This window comes from Bombus fervidus, chromosome 9, assembly GCF_041682495.2.
Source record: "Bombus fervidus isolate BK054 chromosome 9, iyBomFerv1, whole genome shotgun sequence".
NCBI classification, from domain to species: domain Eukaryota; kingdom Metazoa; phylum Arthropoda; class Insecta; order Hymenoptera; family Apidae; genus Bombus; species Bombus fervidus.
In genome coordinates, this window is record NC_091525.1 from 13,007,669 (window position 1) to 13,029,258 (window position 21,590).

At 40.8% G+C, this 21,590-nt stretch overlaps 2 protein-coding genes across 3 annotated transcripts in view; one reads left to right on the forward strand and one right to left on the reverse strand.

Moving 5' to 3' along the window:
- Window positions 1-12,653: 12,653 nt before the first annotated feature.
- Window positions 12,654-21,590, reverse strand: part of LOC139991004 (erythroid differentiation-related factor 1) — an 88,533-nt gene continuing 79,596 nt past the window's right edge. Inside the window, exons 1-8 of one of the 2 annotated variants that reach the window (XM_072010746.1) lie at window positions 17,212-17,362; window positions 15,542-16,994; window positions 14,655-15,452; window positions 14,404-14,580; window positions 13,952-14,328; window positions 13,572-13,890; window positions 13,204-13,495; window positions 12,654-13,122 (exon numbers count right to left, since the gene is read on the reverse strand). In XM_072010746.1, coding sequence (XP_071866847.1) covers window positions 12,981-13,122; window positions 13,204-13,495; window positions 13,572-13,890; window positions 13,952-14,328; window positions 14,404-14,580; window positions 14,655-15,452; window positions 15,542-16,994; window positions 17,212-17,244 — 3,591 coding nt within the window. In that variant the 5' untranslated portion in view covers window positions 17,245-17,362 and the 3' untranslated portion in view covers window positions 12,654-12,980. Of the gene's footprint in view, window positions 13,123-13,203; window positions 13,496-13,571; window positions 13,891-13,951; window positions 14,329-14,403; window positions 14,581-14,654; window positions 15,453-15,541; window positions 16,995-17,211; window positions 17,363-21,590 lie in introns of those variants that run through there. The other variant, XM_072010745.1, reaches the window with a different exon arrangement.
- On the forward strand, window positions 18,099-19,789 carry Arr1 (arrestin 1). Its single transcript, XM_072010787.1, has one exon. It carries the CDS (start codon window positions 18,163-18,165, stop codon window positions 19,297-19,299), a length of 1,137 nt encoding a protein of 378 aa, XP_071866888.1. The 5' UTR covers window positions 18,099-18,162; the 3' UTR covers window positions 19,300-19,789.

A 21,590-nucleotide genomic window follows, 5' to 3' on the forward strand; every position in this document is an offset into this window, starting at 1 on the left:
GGCGAGCACGGTGGATCCTTTTGTGGCGTCTGGGGAAAAGATAACGATTTAGAGCGTTCCGCGTGGAAGCAGCGATAACTGGGGCGTGAATAGCGGCAGAAATTATCAGAGCACGAATACCAGAAGCAAACCTGGCTGGTATTAGTGAAAATGAAAGAGCTCTCGTCAGAGAGGCCCCGACATCATTTTCATAATAAAATCCCTGCCAAGACATCAAAGAGCTCAGGTACGCCTGAAATAATTTGCGATTGCCTTCGGTAACTCTTACTACCATCGATCGTTCCACTCTTTCTACCGTGTCGATGGTAATAACGGGAGGAGGGGAATTTTTTTCTACCAACTCTTTAACTAGACGAAATTACGATGAAATTAGCAACTTGCTGTATAATTGGATTAAACGGAACGTTCGAAATACGTTCGTGCTTCAAAAACTATCACTAGGGACGATCGTTATATCAGGAAACCACTCTCTTAAGGAACCTTTACTTTCGCTCGTAAAAATCTTCATCGCCAAACGTACCCGTCTTCGTTAGCATCTGTCGATCAATTTGCTCGGCTTTTGTCTTGCGTAGCCAAACAATTTTCGGTGGTCTTGACGATGCGCGTCAAGTTCGACGAAATTATTTGGATGTGCCCTTTGCTATACCCGCTGTGTAATTATCGAAGATAAATTTCCGCAGGTGAAAAGACACGACGTAAGCGTCGACGAGCGAGTTTTCGACAAGAACGAGATTTCGCGCGGCTGATCGTAACAGTTGCGGGGGAAAGCGAACGCGTCCGGCTAGAAAGCAGGTTGAATTTATCACGCGGCTCCTCGTGGCTGACCATACGCGTATGTTAACTACTGAATGATAGAGCGGCAGGAAGACGAGCGGGAAAAGAAGAAAGAACGAGCGTTGTTATAACGACGATGCGTTATCGATTAGACGTGTTTGTTCCGGAGTTTGGTGCCATTCGAACGGTTCCGGATCAATATCTAAGATAATTGACTGCGTTCATAAAAATCTTCCACGAACATGCATGGTCTAATAATAATAATGATTGTTGAAGTGGTCACCACTTCTAAGAAAACTCTACATCTGGTCTTCTTAGTTTTCTCAAGCGCCGAAGCCATCGACAGTGTACGGACAAAAGACTGAGACGAAGGCAGACCAAAAATAGTAGGCGACGATGGCTTCAGGATCTGGACCAGCTCAAATTATATTCCTACTTGCATTTACACTTTTGTATTAAAATACATTTTCTACTTTAGAATTTATCCACGCTTTCCTCTGTTCACGCATCTAATAACCTCAACAACAATAATAATAATGATAATGTTGTGAGATTTAATAGAATCTATGCGAATAGATGCGTAGAGTGCGTAGTGAGTGCATAGATGATAATATTCTCTCTATACAACATCGAATATTATTATGAAAATGGGAGCAAAAGGAAGAGGTCGAAAGATTATTTCGTTCGACGCGCCAATTCCCGATCGCGGCCGCTTGTCGGCTCTTATTTAGCACCCCATAAGTTTAATAATTATAAAGCAGTTAGAATGAGCTGGGGTGAGGGAAGGAAGAGGGAGTTTACGGTCGGCCGAATGTAAATGCGTTTGAATGTCAGCCTGGTGGAATAATTTAGTTAGGCGGCCTCTCATTCGGGACATTGTACGAATGGCTGGTAACCGCAACCAACCGGTCCCGCCCCGTGTTTTCTCTCTACGATCACGAATTACCCCGGAAACCGGAAACTCCTTCCCCCCTTGTCCCGTTTATTCGTTCAATCGGTCCACGCTTGATTTTTGCCAATACCTCGTAGGAACGTGCGCGTATCGGCGGAGAAGAAGTCATCGATATCGCGAAATTCCGACGATCGATCGTACATTAACGTCGTCCAACATCTATCAAGCACCGCGTCTACAAAACGTCGAGTTTTTCGATCGTCGTTGTTCCTCGATTTCGTCGTCTTGAATTTCCTTGTTACGTACACAGGGGCAAATGAAAGTTTAAACGGGTACGCTATGAATTTTAATAACCTTTGTAGCGAAAGTTTTTTACCACATCGGTGACAGTCACCTGTTCCGTAGTATTCTAATCTGCAGAGTATCCGATGACCTTTTCGCGGCCACGTAGCTGTTTCGAAACGCTATACACCTCGAAAATACACCTGCAAGAAACTTTTGAACTGTTGCGCGCTTCGTGTGCAGTTGCAGTTTTTATTATTCTGTGTTGCAACGAACTATACATTTAACAAAGTAGGTATTTTCCTATTGAAATTCCATTGCAGGATGTACAACATCTAGAAAATGTCTCGATCACTGACGAACGATATGGCAATGAACTAGAGAAAAGAAGTACAAATTCGAGAGTCGAACTACTAACTTAAGCGAACAAAGACTACCAACTCTGCTGGGTACTCCAACAATTAAGAGACTTAGTGACGTAGAAACTTTGAATTTATGTGCATAATCGTCTCGATAAGTACTACCAGCAAGTTTAAAATGGAAAGCTCAAATTTTTTTATCCAAACTTTGTCTCCACGATGATTACTGACATTCGATTACACGACACTGGGTCTACAATATTTTTAATGTATGTACTATTAGTTAAAGTTCTAATTCAAATTATCATAATGCCTTTATTCTGCAATTTTGCAATTGCAAACAAAAAAAAACATTCCGAACAATCGATGTATCTAAAACGATACGCGTTTATTTTTAAAAATAATACGCCTGCATTTCTAGGTTCATCGTTGCTCCTTGTACATTATAAAAAATAGTATTTTACGCTCGAAATATATCGATGTCAATAAATCAACCGACGAATCTTTCTCTTTTTCTCGCTCGTACTTCGTGTCGAATCGACTTTATAAATTTAGTGATAACCTGTATAATCACATTTCTATTTAATCCTCCGCTTGCAACTTTATTTTTACGTTTCGCGTTCATTTTTACGACGTCGCTGGGTCGTTTAAATCCATGCAATAGTTCTTTTTACGTGTTCCTGTTTTAAAAGCTTCCCCAAAAATTCTTGAATGCTCTTCCAAGTTTCCAGAATATCGTCGAATTTTTTTAACAAAGCAATATTTAAACAAAGATACAAGGAAAATAAAAAATTACAATAAAGAAGAAAATCGATACCAGGTATTTCGATGTATTCGAAATAATAACTCGAAATTTTGGTAACAATTTTAGGAAATAATTCAGACGGGGAAAGGAAACACGAGATGGGATAAACCAAGGTTCAAAGAATATAGGTGACGCTGGCCAAAAAACGGGATAAAGATGCGGCTTCGCTATGGAATAAAATATTTATACAAGTAATGTACACATCATAAAGAATACGTTATAGCTGGCGTTGGAATAAAAGGAAGCCCAGAAATCCATATACAACGAAGGATACCTTGGCGAAACCAAGGAGACAGAGAACAGTAGTAATAGTGAACGGAATGTATATTCCGGCGGATGTTATTTCAAAGTTGTTCCACGTGGCGTTTCGAAGGACTGGCCTCGGCGATAGATTGATGAGAGGAGAGTGTGCGGTATCGCGGCAATTAGCGAGGGCCCGGGCCAGCACATTTATCCTCGTTACCGGGGATATTAAGTAATAAGAAAGAATAAAGATCCTGGTCGACGATATTGCCGGGGCACGCTTGTACGTGACCGTCGGTATCCAGTTGGCCGCTTTCGTCGATCTGATATACGGTAACGTGCTAAACGAGAAATAATTGCTGCCACCGGAGGAAAAAAAACTGGTCGAGAGGATTCCTGTTCTCCACGCGCGACGCATCGTCCGAAATTGCGACCTTTCGAACGTTTACCGAACCTCGGAGAAGCTGTAAGCTAATTCTTTCCCGATTATCGTCGAACGAAGATCATCCGAAGTGTTCAAATACTTTCCACGTCATAAATATTTGTCACTTTCGTCTTTGTCTTTGGTAGAATCGAGAGGCGCGAGGAAATTCAAATAGCAAAGCTCGTCAATTGTAAAAGCGTTGTATTAAGATGGTGCATACGAGACTTAGTGCTTCTTCGAAGTTTCGAATTTAACGCGCTATTGCGAGAAACGAGATGTCTGCGTGTGCTTCTAATTCGACCAGAAACTGTCAAACGCACTGTGCTTGAAAGGGGAATGTTTTCTCGATAATATGGTGAGAAATGAACGAAGAAACGTAGATTCTGCGAAGAATCGTAGGCGACCTACGTAGAAGGAGGAAAGGAGGCTGAGTTATAAACGTGGATATCGAGGCGAATCCACTAGGCACGACAAACACGACGGTGAATACAAGATGGATAAGGCATTCGATCGATGCAAGTACGGTTTAAATGTACTCGATTTCAGAATGATTTCGTGAGAAGATAGCTGTGAAATTGATCGTCACGACATCGCTAAAATCCGCAGTTTTGTAATAGATAAATCAAATGTAACGTTTTAAAAAATACAGATATATACCAGCGAGTTGTTCGACAAGTTCGAGCGTTCAGGATGATTTACGATACCGTGTATTGGAAAATAGATTTATTTTCAATAAAATATATATGTTCCCGTTTTGTTCAATAACCCCTTTCTATTATTCTGATACAACAGTTTGAGAATTCCATCATTTACATTTCCATAAAACGTTTCTGCGTCCTCGCACATGTTGCATCAGTATTTAAAAATGTTAACACGGAACAAAGGGCAACGTATCGATAAGCGACACGATCGAAGCCCGGAGAAACAGAAATACGCCAGCTAATCGTAACGAAATTTTGAAATTTAAAAGAAACGTAACGTTATACGCGATCGCTGCTTTGTGCGTCGTTTCGACGCGCTCTCGCGTTATGTCTGTCCCCGTCAAAAAAATTCGAAATTCTTCGTCGTCGTAGACGGGATAACATCGAGTTGCATTATCGGTAGCACGGGTTGAAAACGCGGGAACGTTTCATCCTCGGCCTTTTATCGCGACAGAAACATTCCCAAGAGAGATATTCGTGGTAGATAGGCGCGCAAATAGACGGATGGGCAACTGTACAACTACGCAGAACGAAAAAGCAACTATACGACCTCGTTCGGGTTATTAATTAATTCCAGTTTCCCCAGGCTTGGAAATTAGAATTTGTTGGTCGGGTCCGGGCAAGTACGGTAATGGGTTCAACCCGAAGGAACCTCCTTAGGGATGAGGACTTTCTCGTATTTTCTCATCGACCAGTTAGCCTCGCATTGGTAATAGATTTATATTAATGAATTTCATGGATTTCCGTCCCAGTTACGGCTCCTTTATCGTGTATCGCTAATTTAATCTTTAATTGGAATCGTTGCGTCATAGATGTCTGCTACCAAGCTGCTGCGTTAGATCTAGACGAGTTCGAGATAGAGCATTTAATTTTAAGCTATTTAAACCTAATTTTTATTCCTGTACCTTACATGTACTCCTGTACCTTACGTATAGTTAATTGCAATTAAGCCAGCAACGATGCGATAGCAGTCGAGGTATCTCGATACCCGTGTTATTTGTATCTGCTAATTCTGTAAGCGATTTTCGTTGTAAAGTAACGATATTGCTTCCCCTCTGACCAAATTACTCGTTTCACGATGTCTCCAGCCTTCATACCTGATCCTTCTCGTCTTCCTCGAATCACGTTTCGTCGCGATAAAATACGTTGACGTTCCCTTGAGCAAACAGATTTCCACGTTGCTTGATATAAATCGGAATCTAGTCGACCGGTCGTGCTAAAATAGGGACCAAGAACAAAGCTTCTTAATCCTACATTGTAAATCGAAAATTCGGCCACGTTCCAATAAAAGCAACTGCAACTGTAAGGAACCGTAACGTCATTGATCCTTCTGCAAATACACCGTATAGAAAGAATTATCACGATGCTGTCGATCTGCAGCTTTGAATTAAACTTTGATATTTTAAGAAGCACGAGAATGTATTATTTCGTTTCACGGATTCGTATAGATTTTCAGGCGATTCGTTTAAAAGATTATATCTTGGAAAGCAAGTTACTTCCAATATACAATGTACGGTTTTGTTCAATGACCTCTGGCCAATATTCTGGTAATTTTAGAATCCTATCCTTTCGAAACGTTTTTAGATTTTTACACATAAGTGTCAAGACGTCCAAAGAATTAAATCTTTCTCGTTTAAGGAATTCTATAAGACAATTTTCAATATGAATTATCAAATCTTTCCAAATCTTTTTCACTTTCCATAAATAAATGGAATGGCAATGCCTCTCTCACGCTCGTGATTCGATTACTGCTCATAAGAGCTTACATTCGTTCAAATATCAAAGTAATTATAGGTAAATTTTCAAAACCTGCTCGGTTTTCACGGACCACGAAGCGAAGATAAATCGCGAGACGAAGGAAACGATGGAACTTGCTGTTGGTAGGGGCACGCGCGTTTAAGACACGGACGCGAAATTACAAGTGCAATTAGCTAGGGGACGTCCGAAAGTTCGCTCGGACGATCCTTCTTTAGACGGCGACGGAGCTTTTAAGTTTATTAAAAAGCCACGTTCCTGATTCAACGATGAGATTCTCGGCGTATAAATATCCCAGGCATCGGGCCGAGCAAATAGAATCTCCGATTTTACGTTCCCTCCGCGTTTACATTGCGAGCTTTACGGTCTCGCCGCGGTAATCTTCCAAGTTTTACCTCGAAATGGTACACAGCGGCTGCGGCAATCCCGAGACTAGAGGCATAAATCATTCGCCCCGATGTACTCGTTAAAAACGCGTTAGATCTCGGTATCGAGAACTTGCTACTACCGTGGCTTCCTTATCTCCTGCAAGATTGCTTCGAGGTATCTCGCGCAATACCTATCTTTCATCGGCTCTTTATTCTTCTGTTTTCGTTATTCTGGATTATTTGGGCCACGAATAGTATTGCAGCACTTTCGAGACCTTTTATGAATAGATATATCGCGTGTGTGTGCGTTACATTTTGAAATTTCATTAGCGCTATAACGAAATACGATTATCGTAGTTGTATAGGTAAAGTTTGAAACAAGTATAGAGACGTGTATAAAGATTATGTTGCCACAATAAGCGTTCAAACATTTTGGTACTTGTAATTGTTACTCTAACGACTCTTTTACGAGATTAATCCGCTTCTACATCGAATACAAATTGTATGGGAGTTGAAAGAATAAATTGTACGCGAGTAAAAACATCAGCATCGATCGAAAACTATATATCAAAAGATGCAGAAAATGATGTCGAGCGTTCGTTAAATGTGAAACAGACTGTAACGTCCGAAATTGTAACTCAAACAACTCGTTCCTTATTGACACCGTTCTGTTCACCGCAAACACTCGACCAGCCACGCGAAGCTCCAGGATGACCCACGAAATTGAATTGCAAATCCATCTTGGATGATCGATACACCCTAGGTTCCGGTCGTTCGTCCGTAACTTTTCCAGCATCGGCGAATTTCGACGGATTAGGCGACGCGTCCTTCTCGTCCTCCTCCACAGAACAGGCTGATCTTTAAAACCAGCCACGTAGCGTCTGTTTGTTCAAACTTCCGCCGCATATGAAACCTAGGCCATCCCATATTGCTCGATTCTCGCGTCTCGTAACATGATTGCCTAGCGATCGATTCGATATTTCACAGCTTCTTGTACATATACGTATGTTGATTCTAAGTATCAGCACACCAACTGATACGTTTTGCATAGCAATTTACAACCATTAGGAAAATAAGCGATCGACTAGAATTTTGTATTTGTATGAAATAACGATCGAAATTGTATGGTAAGGAAACTATTCGAAAGAATTTTGATATTTTGGAAAATAATGAATTATCCATTTAATACATACACGCAACCGATTGAAAGAGAGCGCATCCACGCTACAAATCTTTCCACTACTTCTTCTTCTTCTTCTTGTATCATTTCCATAAAAAGCATATTGAAACGCCGATAAAAAGCGCTCGTCGATAATGAGACAATTGAAAACGATCGAAATTGTATGGTAAGGAAACTATTTGAAAGAATTTTGGTATTTTGGAAAATAATGAATTAACCATTTAATACATACACGCAATCGATTGAAGAAAAGCGCGTCTACGCTACAAATCTTTCCACTTCTTCTCCTTTCGTCATTTCCATAAAAAGCATATTGGAACGCCGATAAAAAGCGCTCATCGATAATGAAACAATTGAAAACGTTGAAATTGTAGAATAAAATTTACATTCTCCTTTAACGAGTTTCTTCTAACAGGAGAACTATTAAAACGTAACGAAGCGTATTTTAAATTGCTTCTTGTACAGTTTTTGATTTAAATTAACAACGGCCGATCCTATTTCTGTCGTCCAAGCGAACAACGAACGGTGAAATCGATCGATCAGGATAACGGAGGTAAGGAATCCTGTTTACAGAAATCGTGGTTGTTCCCGTGACTCGACGGGATGAGTTCTGGCAGCCGTTCGGTCACCAAGAGCTGATTATCGACAGTCACGGAATAACTCCGGCGAGCAAATATAATTCACGCCGGTGTTTGCATACCCGGTAATTTATTATCGGTCCCATGAACACGCTGGGCATTCGGGAACAGGAATATGCACGTGATTATTTATGACACTCGCGATGTGCACCGAAACACAGCACGCGTTCGCTTTGTAACCTTCCACAACGACTCCGGACCCGAACTCCAATCTACACAGGATATATAATTAAAACTTGGCGAATAAATATTTCCTGCCTCCGTTCCTGGCATATTCTGCTTGGAATCCTATAGAATATTATAGGGATTATAAGATCGTTTGCGTTTGGAAGTATCGTAATATACTTAAATGTTTCTTATACTTTGTTATTATCCTCTCTTCGTTTTTTCTTCTCATTTTCTCAGTTTTTCTCAATTGCAATATCGTTCGATCGTTCCTTCTACGGCTGAAGTGCCGTTTTTCCTTAAGTATAAGTCCTTAATTCTCAAACTTACTACATTTACACGTTTATCCTTAATCGTAACAGTGACTTTCTCGCATCTTTTAAAATTCGTTCCTCGTGAAACGTACATTTCTCCAAGTCCACTTTCAGGGCGTAGTAATTACATAATTTAAAAAGAAGACGACGGTTGATATGGACGGATTGTCGTCTCGAGCTAAGAGTCCGGTTCAAGGGAACTATCAATGACGAGTTCGAATCGTTGCGACGTCGTTCTAGCCAAGTGGAGGAACGCGTTCGAGCGAGGGGACGAAAAGAATGCAAACGCGGTTGGAACAGAAAGGCACCGACCATAATTGATATAACCAGATAAGAGGCTCGAAGGAGATAGGAACGCGGCTTGAATTCGAACGGCTCGAAGACACGTGAAAGCGAGAAGGAGCCGGGGGACGAACGGAAGGAGAGAGGAAGGGGAAGCATCCTCGCGGAATTCTCTCTTTGTTCGAGCCGAAATTCCATCGGTCGCCGCAAAGAAAAGGCAGCCGACTTCGGACGAGCCTAGACTGTCAACCGGTATTTTTTCCTTTTCTTTCACGTCTGACGGATTCATTATGTAATTCGCGTAATGGCGGCCTCCTCGAGCCACCCCTTCTCAAGACGTCTCGGAATTCAATTGTTTCAAAGTCGTGGAAACTGCGACGATGGGGACCGAAGAGGGTGAGAAAAGAAAGCTTTTTCTCTTTTTCTCCTATGTCACTTTCTTCTTCCCTCCATCCCTCTTCTATACAGGTTGGTCAAAAATAAGTGAGCGACGTGTATATATATAAATTACGTATATCGTATCTTATATATATATGTAACATGTGATTTTAGACATCGAGACAATGAAGAATTATAAATAATTTAGTTTTAGGAATACATACGTCGATAGCTGCGTAGGTCAATGAATCACCTGACAAACCTTCCTCTCTATTTTACTCGTATCTCAGTCTCAGACGAATGAACGAAATTAGAACCTAATTTGTGGAACGTCGTTTGTACGAACAAGTCGATGCTGACTAATATCGCGCTAAAATATATTAGTGCTGTGTTCTTTAATTTAAACGTATAGTCTGATGATTCCATAAAAGACTAACGTTGCTTCTAACGATTAACTCGTCGTTAATTTGTACACTTTGATCAAAATTACATATGGTCGTTATAAATCGAGCGATCGAAGCGTCCGAACACCTACAAGCAAATATTACCTTCTTCTTTTAACACCCTGCATGTGTGAGCGTTTCACGCGTGTAAGTGCGTCCTCCGCAAGCGAGTGTTCAAACTGGCGCAAAAGACGCCGTCTATGACAGAAGCCTGACTATACGAGAGCCAGCGACCAGAGAAAATAATACCCAGACCTCTCTCCCACGGCGACCTTTCAAAGCGGCTACTCTACTTGGCAATTTCGTTTATCGCGTAGTTTGCAAGAGACTGCGTATCGCCGTGGTTAAATCCGGAAAGAACTATCCTCCCTGCTTTCCCTCGTTTTTCCAAGTTTGGCCTTCCTTGGCTTTATATCGTGTCTACGCTCACGGTTTATTAAATCCGACCTTCTACCATCTCTGTTCGCGCATTCAAGCCCTTTTTGTTTATTTAATAACGCACTCTCCATTGAGAGAGAAAGATCGTGATCCTTTGTTGCTACGTTCTGTAGTTTTCTTTCACCACGTTGCTACGTCTTCGCCCCATTGATAATAAAGCATGGCCAATTTGAAGTTCAAGATGTAGAAACAATCGTACGGAATTTCTAACTATTTCTACTTAGTTCTTTATTTAGCAACTTGTTCTTTGTTGACAACGAGAGAGGAAGATTCTACTTCTTTCTTCTTTTATCCTGTCTTCTCCCCTGATCAGATTGCTTCATCTTCACTTGGTCACGAATAGTCTGCGTTCAAAGTTAAAAACGCAAAAACAACCAATAGTACGCTTAACTACTTCTTCAGATGGAAACTTCGTACTCATCGATCAAGAACTTCTGCAAGTGGTTCTAGAAGTGGACTGTCGACTTGCGGACAGTCGGAAAGTCATCGACCGAAGGAAGATCATAGGCGGATATAGAAGAGAAGAACGATGGTATATAGAACGTTCGATCATCCTTCCGAATTAATATTTGCACCATCGAAAGAATCCATGGCGAACTACTCGATGGAGCAGAGCAAATAACGGACCAAGTTGCAGACACACGGTGTGAATTTAATCCCGAGAAACGCGACATCCCCGCGGAAACGAGGTTCGGCGACAGTTGTTGAAAAAAAGAAAATGCTTCCGCAACGGAGTCAGACCCGACCGTCTTGCAACTCGACTGGAAATACGAGCGTGGATATTGGATACGTCCAGGGAAAAATGCGGATACAACCGTGGGGAAGCGAGCCGACCCTTGATTTTGAAATTTTTCAATGCCGCCCCGGGCTACTTTTCAGATTGTTTATTAAAGGCGTGCCCGAACTTCCTCCTCGGTAGAAGCTGGTTATTTAGTGATACGTTGCCAACCTCAAGTGTATAGGGTGATCCTTTCAAATCGTACTCTTGCATGTATTTGATAATCACAGTGTAGAATATGGAAGTCAATGCGCGTAAAAGTTAACCTCTTACCTCATATTATCGTATTATACTCGCGATACGGATTTTGGTTACGATTTAACAAAGGCGAATTGTGTTCGTAACAGACATTAGTTTCGACTTTAAGTATATTATATCTGTAAAAGTTATTTGGTAGTTATTTGTTAAATAACATAATATTACTTTGCCTACCTTTGATCGCATTTCATTTTTACGTATCTCTTATAAATATGTTGGTGTGGAAAATTTAACTTAACGATCACCCTATATATATAAGAGTCTAAAAGTTGCGAGCATAAAATTGAAGAACTTTTATCTCAGTTTCGAGATAATCTTCTAATTAAAATACTATATATTAATGTTTATTAACTTTAGACTTATCGAAATTTCTGGTCCAAAATGGTGGACAGCAAATGAAGCAGGGTAGATGTAAAACGTCAAATGACATCCTTGGGACGTTGTAAGAGGAAGCAGTTGTCGAGAAACGTCCGGCGCCGCAGCGGAAGGTCTGGAGGATAAAATGAAAAGGTCAGACCACGGATATCCGGAGGGGACGATGCAACACTGGGGAATTGGACAGGAAAAAAGATAAAGAGGAAGGAATCGAGACCAACCTTTCTTTACGCTTCTTTGTTTTGTCTTTGACACATCTTCTTACCCCGTCTCCTTAAGAGGGTACAAATCCGGACGAACGTGAGATGCAAGTGACAGCTGGAATTGTTATACGCCCAACAGCTGAACACCGTTCGATTCTCGAAGAAACAACAGGGTTAAATGTCTCTGCGGCTTCCTCAAAATTAATAGACAAGCATGTGATTGTTTGAAACGTCACGTCGTTCGATCTATGGACGTGCTAAAGCGAAGTTATGCGCCATCTGTGAGCGATTTATTGAACAAGAAGCGTATTTCAAATTTAAATTGGGAATGAGAATATATTTTATAGCGGCTATAAAAGGTATTAGCGCGTCATTATAGGTTACGTTTACGTACTAAATAATTAGGTTTGAGTATATTAAACTTCGTATCATTTAATAGCATTTTCAGTTCATGAAAATTTATAAAACTGATTCGATCGATGTGTCAAATTACAAAAAATCAAATGTGCATAAAAATACTCTTTATTGAGAAATAATGGTGCGACTATTTTTTGTAATCATTATAGTGTGTACGGAGGTTCACTGAACAAATCGGAAATATGATTCGTATAAGCTTTTTATTTCTCGCTTATAAATCATATATAAATAAAAGCTTCCATCTCACTATGTACACACTAGAATAAAAAAAAGTCTCTATCTCATACATGAGTTAAAGAACGTTACCCTCGTTAAGGCTTTATCTCGCAAATGAAATAACGACCAGCGTTAGTGACCAAATTACGAAGGACCTTTTAGAGGGCCAAGAGAATCGATAATTCAACGTCGACCAAATTCCATCGATCTCGGGCAAGGACTCGTGTTCGTCGGTTGAAACTATATGAATTATTTTTAAACTGGCACACAAACAATATATACAATTAACCGTTCAAGTTTCTATAGGTGGTAACATCTTTTCCAACTCCCGTAAAAGTTGTACAATATGCTGTATTAACTTGAAACCAGACATCGTGACCGGCCGTAATGTTTTACTGTAACACTGTTTGTACAAATTGGTAAGTGTTTCTGACCTGAAACGTATAGATAAATAAGGTAAATTTTATGTCAATATGAAAAATATATCAGAGCAATATGTATCTAAGCAAACGTACTCTTTTTTGCTACTGTTACTATTCTTAGTAACGAATAATTTCGTCAAAGATCGCAAGATAAATTGTAATCGTTGTTCCAACAATACCACTAGACTTTCTTCATCCTCTATCAATTTCTGTTCATCGTTCGATTTTCCTTCCTCGATACTTTCTTTCCCTACCTTATTGCTAATAGCATTCTGTTTCTGAGAATTGTTTTTATCGCATAATATATCGATAATCGGTCTACATTGTAGAATTAACTGAAGACCATTCTGATATGCTTTTAATTTATTGTTAAAGGTTGTGGCACCTGAAATATGATGTTAATTAATAAGAAGAGAAATTAAAACACTATCTATTAAATTAAATTGAATATAAATGCGTACAACGCGCTTGATGTTCAGCTAAAGCAACTCTTTCCATCTGCACCGTCAAAAACTCCGTAGTTTGCTCCAAAGCTAATAAAAGCTTCGCAGCTTTATCGTAATACAACTTGCAAAGCTGCAAGCTTGTTTTTCTTTTAATATTGTCCGCATCCGGTTCATATTCTCTATACACACGATGATACAACGATGCGAGTCGATGTTGAATTATCGCAGCGCGAAATTGATATACTGGTTGCCTTGGCCCGGCAGTTTCAATATCACAATGCTTCAGAGCTTTCTGTAGGATATCGACGACTTCCCTTTCTAATTCTTCTTCAGTCTAAAATTACGATCAAATTTATGTAACAAAATGTTTCTATTAATAATATAAATGAACATACTTTGCATCCAGTTGTAGGATAATCCTGTAATAATGTAGCCATAGTGAACAAAGTAGTGGACAGATCCCATGTAATAGTATCCCAAATTACGGGGTTTGACTTCTTCGAACCTAAAACTTGCAAAGCTTTCTGATAGCTTGCAAGCGCTTTATTGTAAAAGTGACGTTCTTGAGTGTTCTGTTTAACGTGCATATGTGCGCAAAGTCGCATAAGTCTTCCGGTATTTGAATGTAAAAGTGCTAAATTTGCTTCGTCATGGACAGTTTCGAACGCTTTCACGCCTGCTTCTAAATGAGTTAGCGACCGTGTAAGCAGTGTTCTTACCTCTTCCGAAGAGGTTGACGTTTCTTCCGCTAAATTCTCTTGTTGGTACCGTGCTGTAAAGGTGTATCATGGTTTAACATCCAAGCAAGTACTTTCTACAAATACAATAACATGCAAAAAATACTTACTTCCAGCTTGATTCATGTAAAGTACACCTAACTCGTTATGAATGTTTCCTAATCGCCTTAAAAGATTGTTTCTATCCATATCCATCAGTTCTAACGACAATGCTTTCTCATAGCATTTATAAGATGCTACTAAGGTAGACTCTAAACTTTCTAAATGTTGTGGCAATAATTCAATATCTGTAAATCAACGTATTTTAAATACAGAACTATAACAACATAGTCTTTTGTATATTTTGTAGCAATGAACATACTCATGTCTATATCTTCCATTCGATATATCTCCTCGACAATGCTTTCTTCAATTTCATTCTTCATCTCGTAATCTCTCCTGTGTTTCTCGACATTACACCAGTCTTGTACAGCCATAAAACAACAGTCTCCAGCACGTCCCAATAAATAGCTTATTGATTTATCGTTCCGTATATCACAAAATATTTCCAACATCTTCTGACAACGTAGGACTGCTAACATATATCTTAACGACGCTCCGTAATTTCTATTGGCATACTCATTTTCAGCGAGCACGGCAAAAATCAACGAAGCCTTTTCGTATAATAATGTCTTTAAATGAACGTTCCAACTTATATTATCACTTTTTTGAGGTGCCTGCCATGTAGGTAAGGTTTCATTTTTAAGCTTACATAACAGTGCCTTTGGTTCGTTCTCGTGAGAGTCCATTTTTGAAATAATTTTTTCAAGTTTCTTCACCTTCTTTTGCTTGGATTTCTTTTTATGTATAGGACTATTGTTTACTGAACTCACTCCGACCTCAACTTCTTTCTTATCTTCTTTCAAGGAAATATAAGGCATAGGAATTGCCTGGAAAGGTTTAGCCATATTTAAATGATTCTCTTCGTATACTCTTTTCTTCTTTTCTTCTTCCTCCTCTTTCTTCCGTTCATCTTCAGAATTATCTTCGATCGGAAAATACTGTAGACATTCGAGTCCGTGATAAACGTGATCTAGAGCGGCTAAACATCTTTCTTCGATGGTGCCCGAAATTGGTGGCGGTTTATATTTAGGTTCTTCGCATTCTGCGTGCTCCTTAACTAAAAGAATATATATATATATATATTATTTAATTCACTTATTTATATATTAAAGATATCGAAGTACTTAAAATATATTCTTGACTTACTGTTAGCTAACGTTAAAGATTTAATTGCAGCTTCTTCGATTTCGTCCGTTAAATCCTTCTCGTTCTCGTTGTTTATACTGGATTCACTTTGCGTATCCTCTTCGTCACTCTGATCCGACAATGCTGGACTAGCAGGATCGGTATCAGATGGTATATACAAATCAGATAGCATAAAATGTGCGGATGTTACAATCTGTGGGTACTTTTCTTTAGTCAATAATTGTATGCAATTTCTTAATAGCATTCTAATAGTACCCTGCTGCCTACGATAATCAGAAGAGTATTTCATGTTACGGGCCACTCTATATAGTAACATAGCAACAGGTACAGTAAACGGATTCTGACCCTTTTCATCCGATACATCATTGCACAAAGAAGTTAAGTCATACAACTTTACAACATCGTCGTCTTTGCCTTTGAACAACCAATAAGTATGCCCAGCCTTGGTCGAATTGTTCTTTAAGAAACTTAAAATATTCTGCGCTACATCTCGGATAACTTTGGGACTGAACTTAGAGTGATCTAAATTAGGAAGATCTTCTGTTTTAATTAATTCATACTTTTGTACAATACCGTCCAAATGATAACACATTACCACTTCTGGTACATTACACATCAAATTGTCCAGCCAATAATCTATACCAGTTAACACGTTAATAGGTTTAGTCATATCTCTTAATCTGAGGCTTATACATGGGTGAGTTTGTCCTCCAAATATCGGCATATCAGTACCAATTAGCATCTGTATGTTCTCAAAGGTCCAGACGATATTTCTCGCAAAATTATGATTATAATTCGGATCTGGGACTTTTTCTTCCTGAGAAGGTTCTGGCAAGCACGGCTTCAATGTTTTCACAGGTAACTGCGGCTTAGTATGTTGCTCTTTGCTGTCTGCTACTACTATCGAGCGATACAAAAATTTGGATACTAGGTTCCTTTGTTGCAAAGTATTTCTACTGTTCGTCTTATGAAACAGACGTTTTTCTTTATCTCCCAGATTCTGGAAAATATGCTCGTAAAAAAACTTCTTTAACCATTCCCAATCGTTTTCCGCTTGTCTAAGTAAGTACTTGTGAATATCAAAGTCATCTAGCAACAAAGTATTCTCTATTCTGTGTACCACCATCGATATGACTCCGTGATTGTAAGGCAATTTCAACAGTTTCTTTATATTCTCTGCGTCCGACACAACATCAACTTCCCCTACGCAATCAGGGAACATGTGTGCCATACGAAAACTAGAAAATCCAGAGGTCTGAGACCATACACTCTGCAGGCCGTAACTTTCTGCAGAACTGCTGAGCCAGTTGCTCGGTGGCAAATTTAAGTCTGTGTTGCATTGTAATTGAGCATAAGTTGCTGGTGTTTGGACGACCGAGTATTTTACAACGGCGGTTGACTTGACTGGTTTCTTGGATGAATCAGATGGTAAGGCCACAGGCATAGGGTTGACCTATAATTAAAAGTTTGACGAATACGTCACATTAAAATTCCAACATCACATTTGTACCTAATGAATTTATCGTTAAGTTGATTCTACGATAGACAACATTGCTAACTTATTCTATGTGTTGTTTGCGAATAGCATCGTTACAAAGTCCCTTTAGTATAAAATAGGATAAAAGAAAACTCATAATAAAATAACTATGCCAAAACGAGGTATCACTTACCGTATCAAGCTTGGTATTCGTACTTTCTGACATTTTTAAATTCGAATAGTGTCACTCGCGTCTCTCAAAACTTGTCGCTCTGTTCTAAAATTTCTAGAAGGAACCAGAGTGTATCAGATCGAAATCTCGCCTAACGTACAACCACTGAGTATACGATATATGCAGGGGCGTCACGTCGAGTTAGAAACAGCTTTCTACCTTATCAACTTTGTTCTGCATTATCAGCTAAAAAAAAAAAAGTGGATCAAGATATAATTAATATATTTTGTGCTCCGATGATAACGTATTAGCATTAAAAATGAAAATTATGCATTGATAAATACTAAATCAACTGGCACGATTATACGACTACAATTATTAAATAAATATTTTCCGCACGATAAAAGCACAGAATAGGATATTCAAATCATGAAATAAATTCTCGCATCTCTTTTACGAAAATAAAGAATCTGGAAGTTAAAGTGAGTAGCACAAATACAAGAAATATGAGAAATACGAAGCGATAAAAGAATCTAATAATTCGTATCATCGTGTCCATCCATCCATCGTCTTTTCTCGTAAATGGCTTATACCACAACATTTATTTCTGATCCTCGTACGTAAAGAAGGGTTTAAAGCAGCAAGACACAATAGGCAGATTATACGTAACGACAAAACGAAGCCCGCGAAGATCAGCGTGTCAGAAGCATGGCGTGTTCCTACGTCGAAGAAACAACACACCCCTATCCCCTCTGGCATAGAACTGGGGGAAAAATATCGCGAAACGGTTAGGATCGACGCGTGCAAAAAGGCACGGTTTATCCGCGACGCTGAGCGGATTCGGAAGCCCTGAAAAATCTTGACGTCACTGGTACCGCGTTTCTATATAAGACCGTCGACCACTACCCTCTCAAATCAGTCGACAACCGGTGGTGATAAGATCGAAGGATACTTAGTTGCGCTCACGCAGACATGGTGGTGAACTTCAAGGTGTTCAAGAAATGCTCGCCAAACGGCAAAATTTCGTTGTACCTGGGCAAACGAGACTACATCGACTATCTATCCGGAATCGAGCCAGTAGACGGTGTAATTCTTCTGGACCAAAACTACGTGGACACCGGTAGGAAAATATGGGGACAGCTGGTGTGCAGCTTTCGCTACGGTCGAGAAGAGGACGAGGTGATGGGCTTGAACTTCCAAAAGGATCTGTACCTGGTCTCGAAACAGGTGTTCCCAACGACCAAGAAAACGGAGGATAGCCTGACCAGGCTACAGGACCGACTGCTCCGAAAACTAGGACCAAACGCGATTCCGTTTACCTTCAAGTTCCCCCAGACGGCTCCGTCTAGCGTGATTCTGCAATCAGGAGAAGATGAAACAGGTGAACCTTGCGGAGTGACGTACTACGTCAAGATTTACTCTGGGGACACGGAGACCGATATTACTCATAAGAGAAGCACGATAACTATGGGCATCAGGAAGATTCAGTACGCACCGACGAAACAAGGTCGACAGCCTTGCACCGTCGTACGAAAGGATTTCTTACTCAGCCCTGGCGATCTAGAACTCGAGGTGACCCTGGACAAACAGCTGTACCATCACGGAGAGAGAATAGCGGTGAACGTATGCGTGAGGAACAACAGCAACAAGGTGGTGAAGAAGATCAAAGCGCTGGTACAGCAGGGTATCGACGTGGTGATTTTCCAAAATGGCCAGTTCAGAACGGTGATTGACGCGATAGAGACGCAGGACGGCTGTCCCATTAGCCCTGGCTCCAATTTAACCAAAGTTCTATATCTGAAGCCAGAATTGGAGAACAACAAGCATCGTAGAGGCATCGCTTTGGACGGAGGGTTGAAGAAGGAAGAAAGCGAACTCGCATCGAGCACTTTGCTCGTTTCACCCGATGTCCGTGATTCCTTTGGCATTGTAGTTTCTTACGCTGTCAAGGTGAAGCTGTATTTAGGTGCACTGAGCGGAGAGCTCTCCGCGGAGCTGCCGTTCATTCTGATGCGACCGAAGCCCGTGGACCGGATCAAGGTGGTAAATGCGGACAACTTGGAGGTGGAGGACACTACGGAGGAGAAGGTGAAGCCGATCAGCAGCTAGAAAAACGATACACGTGACCGAGGAGCAGTGGGTGCATCAGGCACTCGCTGGCTAACGTTCAACCAGAGAATCTCAACTTGCACGGTGGAACCACATAATCCTCAGATGCTAACATGTTCTGTTCTTTGTATTGTTTTATCGAGAATTCGATTGTTTCTATAGTCCGATGCCGTGTATTTAGATGCTCGAGAGATTTCCAGAGGGTACTAGTTACCGTCGTTGAAAGCAATAAGTTATCATATATAATTGAAATAGAGATCAGAGACGGAGTATATTCGAAGCACGACGAGGCTTTCTTTTCTTTTTTTTTTTTTTTTTTTTTTGAGGGTGAAAGAACGATCGGAGGATGATAGTCTGATTAACGATGATATCTTGGCAAGTGTTAAAACGAACGGTCCGACATACTTGAAGTAGGTTAATGATTCTAGGAATCCGATGCTATCGATCACCACTGCAAGCTAAACGAAAGCGAATCGTTCGACGAGAAACTCGTTTCTAGCAAAATTGCATGCAGATCTCACCCGTAGCCATCGTTTGTCCTATAATTATCCAATACTATGGAATAAAGAGTATATGCGAGAAAACCAACGTTTCGTCCCTTTTTCAACTTCCTTCGACGCTACAATTTATGCTTTTAATGTCATTCGATAGCTGTAGAAAAGGGAATAACAAGCCGAGCGCATAAAAGTAAAAGCCAACATATAGGAACGTGTAGCAGCTGGAGCAAAACGAATCAGTAATTAGTCGTATAAGTAGCAAACTCGCAGATTTAACTTACGATCTTCGGCAAATAAAACACACGCGGTTAAATACCGCCTTGCAAGAAGTAACTAGCAACGGCGTGGTTAGCGTAACGCTGTCAAGTATCATCATAGCGGAGTAACAGAGATAAAATTAGAGAAAGCCCGATGAATTTCAAAGTTTATCCTGGTCAGTCAGCTTCTTACGAGAGTAATAAAGAGTCACGCCGCGAGACGTAGACAGTTTTTCGCGCCTGCTCTTCCGCGTTTCCTTTCTCCGCCAAGAGGAGCGGTGCCGAATCGCGATATCAGGCAACGATGCGTCGTATCCTTATCATTATCGAATAGCCTCTCGTTTTAATATCTGGCAGGCACGATCAATCAGCCACGTTAACGACAGATAACGCTGTTCGTTCTTATTCGTAGCAACCATCGACGTACAGAGTCTCGGGAAATAATTTGATCGCTCGTCGTAGAAAACTTTTACTTTTAGAAGCGTCTCGTAACAACGGTAACGAAAGGTTTCGCTGTGTTTCGTACAATCCGCGCAACATAATCGTAAAAGACTCGTACGAGCGGCTTTCGTTCGAGCCTATGTATTCGTTGGAGCCTATGATGACTTCATCGGCGTAAGAACGCGTATTCCATTCAACAAGTACTTCGTTGTTTCTTCTGCGATCGTTTCGAAAAATTGACGTCGCGTCGCTAGACTGGATGCAGAGAGAATAACGCGAAGGGAATACGAATCGATAGAATCGGTATGTCGTTATGCAATGGTCGGTTATCGCGAAAATATAGCGGAAGACAAGGTCGAGTACGTTAGATGATGCAACGAAGAGGAAGGTTTGGCCTGGAAAAATAATACGGTTGGCGTGTTCTGCGTCTGGAAACGCGACCACGATCGATCGGCACACCCGAAGAATTATCCGCAATTTCGGTCGCGTCGAGATGGTTACATAGAGAGAGAGAGACGGAGCGCACTACGGAGAACAAAGGTGAGGAAGAAAAAAGTTGGAAGGAGGACGAAGGGAGCGTATTTTGGATGGAAGGTTGCAGGTATAGCTGGCCGCGACAAATCGAAAGGCACGACTCTCGCGATCCTACGATTCTCGCGGTGGAAGGTCCTGGCGAAGGGCAGAGCGCCGTCTCGGCGATGCCACCCTGTGTATAGGTGCGTGGTGGGCGTTGGAGGAGCAGAGAGCCAGCTATCGACTGAGAAACGCGAACCTAACCCGAACCTTTCGCATAAAAGAGATAAAGCTACTCGAGACGGAGGTTACACGGAGAGGGAGGGCATCGACGATAGAGAGAGAGAGAGAGAGAGACGGCGAGCAGATAAAATTAGAAAGAGAGGCTAGAAAAATGGAGAGACGGCGAAAAGGGGAGAGAGTGAAAATCGAAGAAGAACGAAAACGAACGGCAGAGTGTCGCGCAGCGAGAACGGAGAAGACGAAGGCAGGCGAGAAGGAGAAACGTGGAAACGGAGCAAAGAAAGAGAAGAGAGGGAGATATAGAGAGGCCAGGCAACGCGACGAGAAGCACCGAGTGATC

Excerpts from the sequence above, each read along its gene's own strand:
- Arr1 (XM_072010787.1), top strand. The coding sequence starts at position 18,163 with ATGGTGGTGAACTTCAAGGTGTTCAAGAAATGCTCGCCAAACGGCAAA.